Below are 13,148 nucleotides of genomic sequence, written 5' to 3'. Positions count from 1 at the left end.
GTTCCAATGTTTGAGTTGTTTACAGTGAAAAGACACATCTCCACACATAATGGATGTGACAAGAAAAGGGAAAAACCAGCACAGAACGCATAGCACTGTACAGTACATGACGCCTTCTGCCTTAACTAAATTAGAAGTTATTTTAATACAGGTTCTTATCAAAGGAGTTTGGTATAGAAGGTGTTTTAGGGTTGGGGTGGCATCACAGCACACAGTATAGCTCTTATGTCTTTCAGAGCTTAGATGGGGACAACAACCTTTCCTGCCCCTCCTCAACTCCATCTGCTCTTTACAAAAGGGCTCCAATTGTATGTGAGACCTCATGCTGAATTCTCACCGTGTAATTATGACTCAGAGGAGACATCAGCCACAGCCGCTTGGATCCCAAAGCTTTTACAATTTCCCACTTTTCCTTGTCTATCTGCATGCTCTTTGTTGGATTGTGACTGAATCCCCTTTGCTCATTCTCATTCCATTTCCTTTTTTCTTCCCAGTCCTCCTCCTGGGTCCATGTTCATGTGCTTTTCTCGTCCTGCTGCATGACTGCGTTCTCTGTGCCCTCTTCCTCTTTTAGGGTTCTTCTTTCTTACCAAAAGTTGGACTAAATCATAAGGAGCTTAATTTCACTAAGCCCTCCTACACTGTGATTACTACATTAGCATTTTTCCTGCAGAGTTGATGGATCTGTTTTTTGCTCTGTGGAGAGAGATGCCTCCAGCTCTCGGCTGTCCTTTCATTGCCTGATGCCTTGCTTTATCCAGAGACAGGCGTGATATAAAGTAATTTGCAGCATAACCACAGACCTCAGAAGAGGTGAGTAGAGACTGCAATAACAAATGGATATCAGGGTTAGGGTAACCCTGATATCCATATCCATATCCACCCCGAAAAGATGTATCTGTTCAATGACAAATAGTACATCTCCTTGATGAAGCATCTCTTTAGGTAATGGTTCTCTGATCCCCACTCCCCACTCCCATCCCCCCCCCCCCCCCACAGATGAAATGCCTCACAGTACTGTGCCACTGCTCTCCTTGTTCTGCCCTCAGTCTCTGAGAGAAGCAGGGGGGAATTGATAGGTGGCTGTTAGCACTGCATGTTCTCTCTGTTATCAGCTGACATGTAATTGATTTAGAGTGGGCTGGTTTGAATTACACTGGAGACTTAAGTGTGCTTTGTAAGGCACTTAACACGCAGCAGACAGCCCAGAGCACAGGGAGCCCCTGAGACCAGATTGGTGTGTCAGAGACAAACAAATAGACACAAGGGCTCAACAACAATGCACCTGCAGTACCCTACTCTGCTGCATTTGGCATGTTAATATAAATTATGTAAAATTATAATTTAACAGTAAAAATGTATACTGCAGGGCAATTGACCAGTTGTGTCAATTGTGAGGATGCATAGATCAATCAGAACAGTTATCGGTCTTAATTTGTAGCTGCATGATGATGGTGAAGTAACCATGGTAACTAGTATCACTTCTAGGTTTATTGGCACTATCACTGCTGTTTGTCTTACACACGCACACGCACGCACACACGCACACACACACACACACACACACACGCACACACGTACACACACTTACACACAGGAAACTCACGGTTGCACAATGAGGCATCGTGGGCAGATGGTTGAAGCATAGGTTTTGTTTGGCTGTCCTATTGGCGATTGTTACAGTGGTCTTTTTAAATGTCTCTGGTAAAAGGATTTGAAAGTGTGGAACAAATACAAGGCAGAGGCACCGTAGTTTGTAATGCCTTTCGCGCGCACGCGTCACCAAGCAAAGCAATCAAGTTATACGACCGGAAAGCAACCTGTATCCAAACTGGAGGTTCCTTTCTCGCACTCAGGAAACGGCTAGATTAATCGGGCTTCATTTATTGAGTCACAGGTCTAGGTCTGTCTGTTATCTCTAGAGAAAAGAATAGCTACATAAAAACCAAGGCACACAGGTATGCCAGATCCATTTTAGAGTGATAAAACCAACTCTTTATTGGCCTATTCATGGAAAGCGGTTGGAATTTCAAGCTAACGTAAAACATTTTTGGGATTGTGACGTAAATCATTTTGACATTAATGATCTTAAAAGATTATTCAAAAATGTTAGAAATATGTCAGCTACTTTAAACTCCTGTACGTGGGCAGGAATAAAAAATGGGGTGTCCAGTCACCCATAGCTCCAAAGCGTACTCACGCCATTCGCTGTCCGCGGTGCTGAATGTTTTCAAACCCGGAGATTCAGCACTCAGTCAATATTGAGTAAAAGCGGTCATGTGATCGCACATCAACTTTGACTTTTGGCGTTACGTGGGCACTCACAGGTTTATATAACGTCGGTGTTTCATCTGTGGGCTGCAAGGATCGGGAAACCTGTTGAAAGATTGGTCCAATAGGCTATGTTGCCTACTTTGGATTCAAGCTCTGTTCTCACATTCACCAATAAGGCGCATAAAAGGCTAATTGACTTGGACAGACTGTTGTGTGGTAGGTTAGGTAAATTTTCTGGTTAGAGAACGTTGCTATTTATATGAACGGAAACACTAGTTAATGAGAGACTGGGAGTTAATGAGACATTCGTGATTAAATCTATATTTTCAACAGGCTATAGGCTACAGCAAGTTGCTGACTGGATATATCGAAGTCCATTCGACTCAATTGAAGAGTGAATTTTGCATTTTTCAAATGCGTAATTTGAAATAGGATACGTTCATAATTGACCTGTTGTAAAATATGCGCATTTATGTTGTGCAAAATGTATTCACACGTGTTCGATAGCTTAAAGAAACATACAGTAACTAAATTGTATTCAATTTGCTTTAATCTATGCACCTCCTCCCGAAACCACACCTGCAGTTGGATTTCTACTCCAATGGTGCCTATGGTTGTCGTGTTCTCTTTCAGTTATCTGTAGCTTACCACCTGTAACAGTGCGTCTGCTCTCAGAGCTCAACTGTTCAGTTTTTCCGAAACCGAATATGAAGAAGCAGAACATCCGGACCTTGTCGCTCATCCTTTGCATGTTTTCCTATCTTCTGGTCGGTGCCGCAGTTTTTGACGCGCTGGAATCCGAGTCGGAGAGCTCCCGTAGACGTATTTTGGAGCAGAAGCGCAGCGAGATGAAAAGGAAGTATAGTTTCTCCGAGGACGACTACAGAGAAATTGAGCGTGTGGTTCTCCAAGCCGAACCCCATCGTGCCGGAAGACAGTGGAAATTTGCCGGTTCATTCTATTTTGCCATAACTGTCATCACTACTATTGGTAAGTTTTGTATTCTTTGCTGTAGCCTAAGCCTAAGCTACTCGCAATGTTTTGGGGCTATCTGTTGTTGTTATTATCAGTGACCTATGCGCTTTGTAAAGCTCTCTCTTGGAAGTCGCTTTGGATAAAAGCGTCTGCTAAATGAATACATGTAAATGTAAGTGACCTTACTATGGGTATCTTCCAGCTACCAGACCCCAGTGCATAAGGCATGTGCCCCTGTCGGTTAGGTTTCGTTTCTACTGATTGTGTACTATTAGGCCTACACCTTTAAATGGGGAATATTGGCATACATTCAGTGTGGGTTATTTCCACAAACTTAACCTGTTTAAATATCCCAGTACAGCATGGTAAAGTGTAGAGTTTCTTTCAACAGGATATGGCCATGCTGCTCCAGGTACTGATGCAGGGAAGGTCTTCTGCATGTTCTACGCTGTGTTGGGGATTCCCCTTACCCTGGTCATGTTTCAGAGTCTGGGGGAAAGGATGAACACCTTTGTCCGCTACCTCTTGCGCAACATCAAGCAGTGTATGAGATTACGGCGGACTGAAGTTTCCATGGAAAACATGGTTCTGGTTGGCTTCCTGTCCTGCTTAGGTACACTCTGTGTAGGAGCTGCAGCCTTTTCTCACTTTGAGGGCTGGACCTTCTTCCATGCTTATTACTACTGTTTTATCACGCTCACCACAATCGGCTTTGGGGACTTTGTGGCCCTGCAGAAAAAGGAGGACCTGCAGGAGAAGACTCCGTACGTGGCTTTCAGCTTCATGTACATTCTTGTGGGCCTGACAGTCATCGGGGCCTTCCTCAACCTGGTGGTGCTGCGTTTCCTCACCATGAACACAGAGGACGAGCGGCGCGACGCTAAAGAGAGGGCCTCTCTGAAGAGAGACAGGGGCCTGATGGAGGGGACCCTGGGGCTCCACACTGTGGAGGAGCAGAGGGCCAGAGCGGGTCAAAGGCAGAGGAACAGGGACAATATGGCGAACAGTCGTAGTCACAGCACCCTTTTCTTACCCATGGAAGAGGGAACGAGTCGCACCAACCTAATTGCTTCCCCAGCAGAGGAGCAGGAGGCCAGGGGTGCCTCTTCCAGGAACAGGCTGCACTTACAGATCCGAGCAGGCAACTGCAGCCCTGACACCCGTCTTGGGTCCCTCTGCTCCTGTATGTGCTACCGCCTGGGTGTGTGTGACAGTCCCATACCATCATACAATGAGCACCCTGGCTGCCACATTAACTCTGTTTACTACAACTCCATTTCCTACAGGATCCAGGGGTGCTCCACCAGCCCCAGGAACAATCCAGGACTGTCCTCCCCAGAAAGTGCACTCTCTCCTGGGTACAACTTCAGGGAGTTCCCTCGCTCCAGGCGGAAGTCATTTTAGATTTATATTTTTTAAGGTTAGATTCACACATTGTTTGCCACACATATTTTAATACACAGCAAATGTTACAATAGTACACTACATTGTACATAGGTGTTTATGTACTGGTTAAACCTCATAGAGTAGTTGCATAGCAGTTTAACATTCTTCATGTGAAGACTATGATTCTCTGCTTTCAATTTTTTGAAAATCAGTGATATAATTTAGCATGATCTGCATGATATAATTTAAATTTAGCATGACACAAACATGTTTTGACATGCATAGTGAAGAGATGTTAAAGCACACTGCAAAGCATGATTTTTATGTAAAGAACAGGGTTTTCAAAGTCAGAAGGATTACATGTGGTTCTAAAAGTGTGAAGAGATGTCCTGATTGATCCTGTATAAGGCAATGAAGGTGTTAAAGGGTTCTTGCTTCAGTGATGATGTAAGGAAGTCAGCTGCTCAAGATACTGGGTGAAACTCATTTCTGTTGCATGTCTTGGCTAGATGAAGTGGTTATGTTTTTACGATGAAGACATTTTAGGACTTGGGGAAAAGCACCCTTCAGAGATGGCTTTTAATTAACCATATGAGTTTAGTTAATAAATCATATAACTCGTTCCTCTCCTGGAGGGGTCAGCACTTACTTTCCTGCACTAATGCACAGATCATGTACTAAGACTAAGCACGTTGTGTGACTGATCTGAATTTCATATATGTAGCACATGCCTTGTATGTAGCAGGGCGTGTTTGAAACATGTATCCCACCATGTTTTATCGCTCCTTCAAATGTTTTGTGTTTTTAAATAAAAATAAAATCTCTTTTTCGACACAAATTAAACAGGTTTCAGTCTGGATCCAGACATAGATCATTAAAGCTAAGTGAGAGACCATGACTGAGAGAAGGATTGTGTTCTTCTTTTTCCAAATATAGACACATTCATGTTCAGGTTAATTTTACATTACTATTTGTGGCAACACTTTACATCAATGTTGCATATACTGTCACAAAACGTCATTGTCTACCTATAGTAAAACATTGTAGGTACGTATTAATCGCTATGTAATTTAATGGTTTTAAGTGTTAAAAGTATTAGTTCTTACAAAATCATAAGAAGGGGCAGTATGTGGCAGGGGGGCAAGGTAAGTGGATGTAAAGGGACACTGGAAGGTTGTGTTGACAAAACAAGATCAAAAAGCACTCACCCCTGGAAATCCCTACCTCCCCCATATCAAGTTTCAGTTGTGTCATAACCAGAATGAAGTGTAACTACACCGTAGTTCCTTTAGTTCCTAAGGCATTGCTATGTAGTTAGATCGTAATGTAAACCTGCTGTAAATTGTTGCCCTATTTGTTTCTAACCAAGTGTTTAGTAACACTGCCCATCCCACATTGCAGAAACTAGCCGTGCTCTCTGCAAACTGTTGTGTTCATTATGAATACTTAAAGGCTTGTCCTGGTGTCTGTATTTGTGCATTCTTCTCATCAGTAGCCTGGTCTTTATGTATTATGTATTGCATGGGAACCTCAGGTCACAGTTTTGGTCTGGGTTCAGACCCTCTCCCTCCTTTTTCCATTCCATTTTCCTCCATGTTCTAATTCAATAATACACATGGCTAATGGAAAGAAAACAGGAACCCTCTCTGGTTGCTGTACCTGTTTGAGCGTTGCCGTTCTGGTCCTAATGCAGTGGTCCATGTGCGTGTGTCAAGTGCCCTGGTCTAAGAAGTTAAAGACCAACCTGTTGCTTGTGTTAATGTTTGAAGACAGCAGCTGACTTTAATCTTTTGTCCACATTTTGACAGATATATCGATACTTTGACGACCAACTGGCAATACACCATAGCATCTATTGCCCCATTCAAGAATGACAAGGGACAGTTAGCCACTTTGGTTACTCAGTATATTTTCAACTGACTTTTGGTGGAAAACGTGTAGGAAAACCCTACATAAATATCACAAAAGTTTTCATTCCATACCATCTGCTAATCAGTGACAATGGTATTCCACATATAGATGGTACATTAAGTTATAAAATGGGAATTGGTGATTTGGGATTAATGACCATCTGCTCTGCAGTCTTGGTGGAGTAACGGCTAGAACTCTTATCACTTCCTTACTCTGCACACCAGGTGATATCCTGAGACCAATAGAAATCAAAACAAAGTCTGTTTTAATCTGAGAGACATTGGAACAAAACTGTAAGATGTATTTGATGAGGCTGCCCTCTGCTGGTGCATGTCTGCTGAATTCAGTTTCATCATCTCACTTATATGAGATTCATAGACAGATTCCAAATCTCTGGGCATTGATATGGAGTGGCTCCCCGCCCCCCCCCCCCCCACCCCCCCCCTTTGCAGCTATAACAGCTGCCACTATTCTGGGAAGGCTGTCCACAAGACTTTGGAGTGTGTCTGGGGGAATTTCTGCCCATTGAGCCACAAGAGTTTTAGCGAGGCCAGGCACTGGTTTTCAGTGATTATATCTGGCTTGGCTTGCATATTGCATTATAATTGATCAAAAATGTGTTTGATGGTGTTTAGTTTAGGGATCTGTGCAGATCTGTCAAGTGTTTCCAATTTGATGAAATATTTATAGACCTCACTTTGTGCATGGGGGCATTACCAAGCCAGTCGACTGTGAGAGATGCTTTTCATCGCTTTATTTGTGCTGGAGCCTGGAAATATAAAAAATGCTGTTTGAAGCATAAAATCTAATTCTAGACTATTCTGTGCTTTTGGAATTTCTGTTTGGGCTTGACAAAGCCCACATGCACAATATGAGGACCATACAAAAAGCTTAATGTCCACACATTGGGACCACTAGAGGGCAATGTAAGTCCTAAATTGATAGAAAATATCAGAGATCTCGGAGAGGGATGATCAACTTCAAAACAGTATAGGCTGGTTTTATCTAGTTTCATAACAATTGGATGATTTTTGTGTTGTTGCAAAATGTTACAATGCCTTGTCTACAAGAGATAACACAAGGTCGTTGGCCTTCGATGCCTTTGATATGCGACCAAGACAGGCATAGTGATGTCATCAATCTGTTCAGTCAGTGTGGGATCCTCATAGGCAGGGTTGTCCAAATCCTGCCTGTCTGAGAACTCTCAAGAGTCACACTTCCTGCTGTGTGTGTTTTCAAATGGTCTGCTTCGGTGAACTCAGACTCCTCCTCCTGCTTTTCTTCATCCATCCTCTACTTTTTCTCCATCGGTCTTCCTGAGTGAGTATAAGGTATCCTGGAGGCTGCCAATCTGGTGACAAGAGGAGGGAGGAGGACAATAAAACAATGTCCCCACAGAGATGCCCCAAACTTTCAATTGATTGGAGGTGCTCCAGTCCCAGCTCCTCACTAACCTCCAAGCAATTAGCCTGTGAGCGTTCCAGTGAGTGCACAGTGCTACATGGCTAATCTCACTCCTTCTACCCTTTCTCTCTTTCTGTTATCGATTCTTTTATCCCTCTCCGGACAGTGCTTTGGGCTTTGACTGTCTGACACGCATAACCGGAGGTGTGACAGGTTTTAAAGCCCAACACTAATACCCTTTATTTGCCTGTAAAGGGCTGTTGTAGGGGAGTCGGTAATGGATTGTGTGTGTGTGTGTGTGTGTCAGTGTGTTTATAGCGTGGTCATAAAAAAGAGGCATTCATCACCCCTGAGAGCAGCCATCTCGGTTCCCATGGCGAAAGGGTTGCTGGAGCCTTCTGTTTATCTGACAGCAGAGGGAAATCACAGCCTCTGAGCGCACAGCAAGTGTGTGTGGATATGTGTGGGTGTGGGTGACTGTTTGTGCATGCACTTTTAAAGCATATCTCTGTCCAAGCTTAAGTGATGGCTCCCCATGGATCTCAGAAGCTCCACCAACCACTCCAGCCAGAGGAATACCGTGTATTCATCCATCTCCTACTCTACACAACAGAGTTTGTCTGGACGGAGGTCTGCCTCAGCTGAGATGGGAGCACACGACACATTCTCACGCCACATTAGTTACTGGCATAGTAACTAACATGCAGCAATGAGCGAGATCATGAAATGTGAATATGTGCTGAGATTATATGAGCATGCGGCGTCTCCTTCACCTCCTCTGGCCAAAAGATCAGACCAGTGCAATGGTTACTATGTGACTACACTGCCAGCATCTACATGGCATTCTGCCTCCCAGCTGCATGTGCTGACCTGGGAATCAGGGTACACAGTCATGCTGACTTGGTGGCACTCAGCCTCACGAACACACACACACAGTTAAGAACATACACACAGACTAACACACACAGACACACACACAATCCTTGTTCAGCGTGCCAAACATTCTGCTTGTTTAGAGACACAATATGGCCGTCTTGGCTGTGTGTTGAGAGAGCAACAGGGGAACCAACACTTGCCAACCAACTTTATCTTGTCGCTCTTTCTCTTTTATTTTCTACTCCTAGGCTACTCTCAGTAGAGACTATGTAATGGAGAAACAAGTCTTTCATGACCAAAACAAAGGAATAATCAAACATTCAGTTTTCTCTGAAAATGTCCAACATTTTGACATGGGTAGGTTTTAGCTAATAAGATAATTATTTTTTTCACTGATCTTTTCACAAAGATGTGACTGTTTTTGAAAATGAGAAACAAAATAGCTTGAAGCAGAATTTATTAAGACATTTCTTTAGTTTTAAGAGTATGTCTTCCGTAATAATTGAAAACCATTATGAGTTTTACATAATAGCTACATTAATAGCTCTGATAACAGCTTTATCTTGAGCTTGATCTGTCACCCATCTCTTCATTGGAATAATAGCAGCTAATAGCCTATCTCAGAAAAATATCTACTCCAATCCTACCACAATGCCTTCAAATCATTAGCTGGTCTTAAATGTTGAGTAATGAGAAAGATAACATACTTAGCAGACTTAAGATTGCCACTGTACATGACAGACAGAAATGATCAGTAGGCTACTCTCTCCATATGGAATCAAACATTTTTCAAACTTACTTAACTTGAAAGCTCTTAACTCTTACGTCAAAAGTGATTTATTTATGTGAATGATTCATTTATTCATGTGTTAATTGTGTATTTCCTGTCAATAGTCAACAGACTGTGTAAAAGCTGGATGCCTGCTTCAGTTACCAATGCTTGTCATGGTCAGTATGTGAAAAGAAACCACACACCAGTTCTGATGGTGTTGCTAGAGGATGGAAATGTGGATATGTGGAAATAAAGACACATGTTACACAAGTGTATCTATGGGAAAGCCATGGGAAAGTCGCTGTAGAATTGTGAACTTCAAGTCAAATGTAAAACCTGTCAGTTTGAAGGAGGGAATAAGTTCAGTAAAATATCAACAGCATTTCCACATGACTTTTCTCTTAGTTAGTCAACAAAGGACATTTTCATCTTGGAATTTCAGCAAGTGATTTCCTTATTTAAATAAACCTTTTCATGTCCTACCTCATCTGATGAAATGTGAAGTAAAGTCTCCAGCTGCCCTCTCGGGACCAACGAGTGCTGGGATCTGCGGAATGTGGAGAATGACGAAACACAGCCAAACTTCCACAGACAAAACACAACTAAACACAGAAGTGCTGTAAAAAAGAGTGGTGTTTGTTTACCAGCATAGTGTCTGTCAGACAGTACCCAGCAAGAGGTCTTGTCTCTGAGGAGAGGAGGAGGTCAGGGGTGCAGCTAATTAGGTACAGAGCCAGGAGCTCCTCGACCACAAAACATGTCTGCTTTCTAGAGAAATGAAATGGAATGAGAAAGTAGCATTCTACTAGGTATAAGGGGGGGGGGGGGAACGATGTTTGGACAATTTAGCTTTTGGTGTGATCTTATTTATGTGTCAGCTCTGAAGGCCTAATCATGAAACAAATGAATGATAACAACAAGACACTGATAAAAGGAGATTGAAAAGGCAGCTTCTCTGTTATTTGTTGGAATGTTTTCGAGCAAATGAGTACTCTGTTCAGACCTGCAGGAGCAGAAAAGGTGTTCTTCTCTGAGGGGGGTGTTGATTAGGGGAAATAAGCCTCTGATGTGCCTGTCCAAACTTGCTCTCATGAGTGGCATATGATTTTTGAAATCTGTGTCTTCATCCCAATCATCTTGAAAGCATGTGTTTGTACTCTGCTCAGTCTTAACTTTAATGGTGTCATTAAAGTGTCAAACTCATTCTAACGCATCATTGTCAGAGAGCTGAAACTTCTCCCCTGTAATGGGCTCACTATTGAACATTCCCTGGTAATTGAACATTAATGAACTGTTGTGAAACCTGTGGTGTGTGAGTAATTGATTCTGATGGCTGTGTTTGTGGGCACGGTGTGTCTCTCCTGGCGGAGCAGGCAGTGTGCAAGACGCAGCTGCTGTGCGAGGAATGGAAGGCTGTAATTACCGTTCTTGCCCACAGAGGGCGATAGTGCACTTCTGCTCAGTCAATGATGACCAATACACCATTCTGGTTTGTTATCAGTGCTGCCAAAATAAAGGGTCATAGACTACAGGGTGGTCAAAAACCACAGGAGGGGGGGCTCAAATGGATTAAGCTCGGATTTGTTGCGTTTGGAAAGTCTGTGACCAATTCTAGTTGTATATATTTTTTTGCCTTCCTTGGTGTCCAATTTTTCACATGGTGTCTCCACCTTTTCCCACCACTTTATTTGATCAACCCATCTATCTGTATGTCCTCTCATATTGCCTTTATTTAATTCTGCCTTATGGTCTCTCTCGCTCTCTCGCTCTCTCGCTCTCTCACTCTCTCACTCTCTCACTTGTGTCTTTCATCTCTCTGTGACTGAGATGATCATTGTGGGGAAAGGCTTTGAGCACAGATGGTGAGCTGCTGGAAACTTTTGGGACTACCCGGCTCAAGGCCAAACACCTCTGTAGTCCGGTAACAGAACAACACACGACAACTATCAGATCTTATAATAGCAAGCACAACAGTAGACCACTGAGTGACAAGTGAAGAAAATACATAATAGAGAAGTGACTTGATTGTTTCACCTGACCAACAGAAACTAGTTAAAAAGTAGACAATAGTCTCATTGCAAAAAAGGTGTTGTTTGGAATAGTTAGCAGAAAAAGAATGCTTGTGATTTACAGCAGATTGCAATGTTTTCTACTGCTAGTGGAACTTCTTGTCCTTTTAGCCTTTCAGATCAGACAAACTTCTGTCCCGCACAAACAATGTCGTGGGACTGCCATTTTCACCATCTTCTCACAGACGCAGTAGAAGATTAATCATGTTTGAAATATTATTTCATTGTAGTTCCATGGTATGTCATACAATTCAATACAACTATGAATACCTGGCACTCCCTGTCCAGACATCAGTGGGGCAGTAAGAGAGGCCCTGAGCCAGGAGAGGCCCCCTGAGCCAGGAGAGGCCCCCTGACAGTAAGAGAGGCCCCCTGAGCCAGGAGAGGCCCCCTGACAGTAAGAGAGGCCCCTGACAGTAAGAGAGGCCCCTGACAGTAAGAGAGGCCCCTGACAGTAAAAGAGGCCCCCTGACAGTAAAAGAGGCCCCCTGACAGTAAGAGAGGCCCCTTGATCCAGGAGAGGCTCGGCCGAGGAGCCATACCTCCAGGATCCTTCTTACTGAGACATTAAGGTAACTTACCTTCACATGAGCGAGTAACAATAGCACCCAAATGAGACAACTGTGATGAAATAAAAAGCTATTTGTGGGAAGGAATCTGTCATTTGCTATCTAGGAAACAGCAAAGACTTTGCTTACTCTTCCCTTGAAGTAATGAATGCTTGACTGAGAGGGGCAATTAAAGAGGGTTATTCCATTATACCATCCACATTGCTACAAATTAGATTACCGTGAGTGGGTTCTATTTGTGGATGAGGTTTGAGTTGAACACAATAAAGCAAAGAAGTACATTATGACCATTAGAAATGTATTTGAAGACAAATGCCGTATTTGAAAAAAAAATACTGATAAAAATATTTGTTTTTCCCAAGCCACATAGGTCACACAGGCAAAATAGCAGCGTGTATATAAACTAATAGAAAAAAATGCAAAATACACAACAAAAGACAAGAAAGTTGCTCGCAATAGATTCTTTACAGATAATTTCTACGCTCTACTTCAGATACAGCTACTGATGTTTCTAGATACCCTTAATCGACAAACCAAAGTAAAAGACACAGCTATTTTCAAAAAAGTACAAAACAAATCGTCAGTGTTTGTCATAATTGATGATTTCTCAAAATGCTGTGTCAAGAATTCTATAAAACTGGTGGATGTGATGCTATTGTGATGATTTCTTCTGTCATTAATGAGCAGTGATGAGAGAAATTCACTTTCTATGAGCACATACTCCAGAGGGCTAGTTGGGGGGTTCATGACAAATTTGCTGTGACCTCCTCTGCTTCCCACTCCTGCTTATTTATGATTAAGTTATGAAGTTGTATGGGCAAACCTGTATTGGACAGATCTACGTTGGGCTAGAGCTGTCAAGTAGAAAAATCACAACAGCACAGAATCTGCTGTCAGGTAGCATCCAAGAAG

General features: G+C 42.8%; 1 protein-coding gene across 2 annotated transcripts; it reads left to right on the top strand.

Annotated features, from left to right (window-relative positions):
- The first annotated feature begins 2,120 nt into the window (after positions 1–2,120).
- Positions 2,121–5,462, top strand: kcnk15 (potassium channel, subfamily K, member 15). Of its 2 annotated transcripts, XM_084680274.1 has the most exons (3): positions 2,121–2,490; positions 3,055–3,264; positions 3,641–5,462. In XM_084680274.1, the coding sequence occupies exons 1-3, from the start codon at positions 2,403–2,405 to the stop codon at positions 4,651–4,653; spliced, it is 1,311 nt and encodes a 436-aa protein (XP_084536400.1). In that variant the 5' UTR covers positions 2,121–2,402; the 3' UTR covers positions 4,654–5,462. The 2 variants fall into 2 exon arrangements, with proteins under 2 accessions (XP_084536400.1, XP_084536401.1); XM_084680275.1 differs by lacking the exon at positions 2,121–2,490 and having other exon boundaries at positions 2,611–3,264.
- Positions 5,463–13,148: the final 7,686 nt, after the last annotated feature.

This window comes from Hypomesus nipponensis, chromosome 18, assembly GCF_054491055.1.
Source record: "Hypomesus nipponensis isolate SF chromosome 18, ASM5449105v1, whole genome shotgun sequence".
NCBI lineage: Eukaryota > Metazoa > Chordata > Actinopteri > Osmeriformes > Osmeridae > Hypomesus > Hypomesus nipponensis.
The sequence above is the reverse complement of the archived record's forward strand: the minus strand, read 5'-3'. Positions and strand labels throughout refer to the sequence as shown.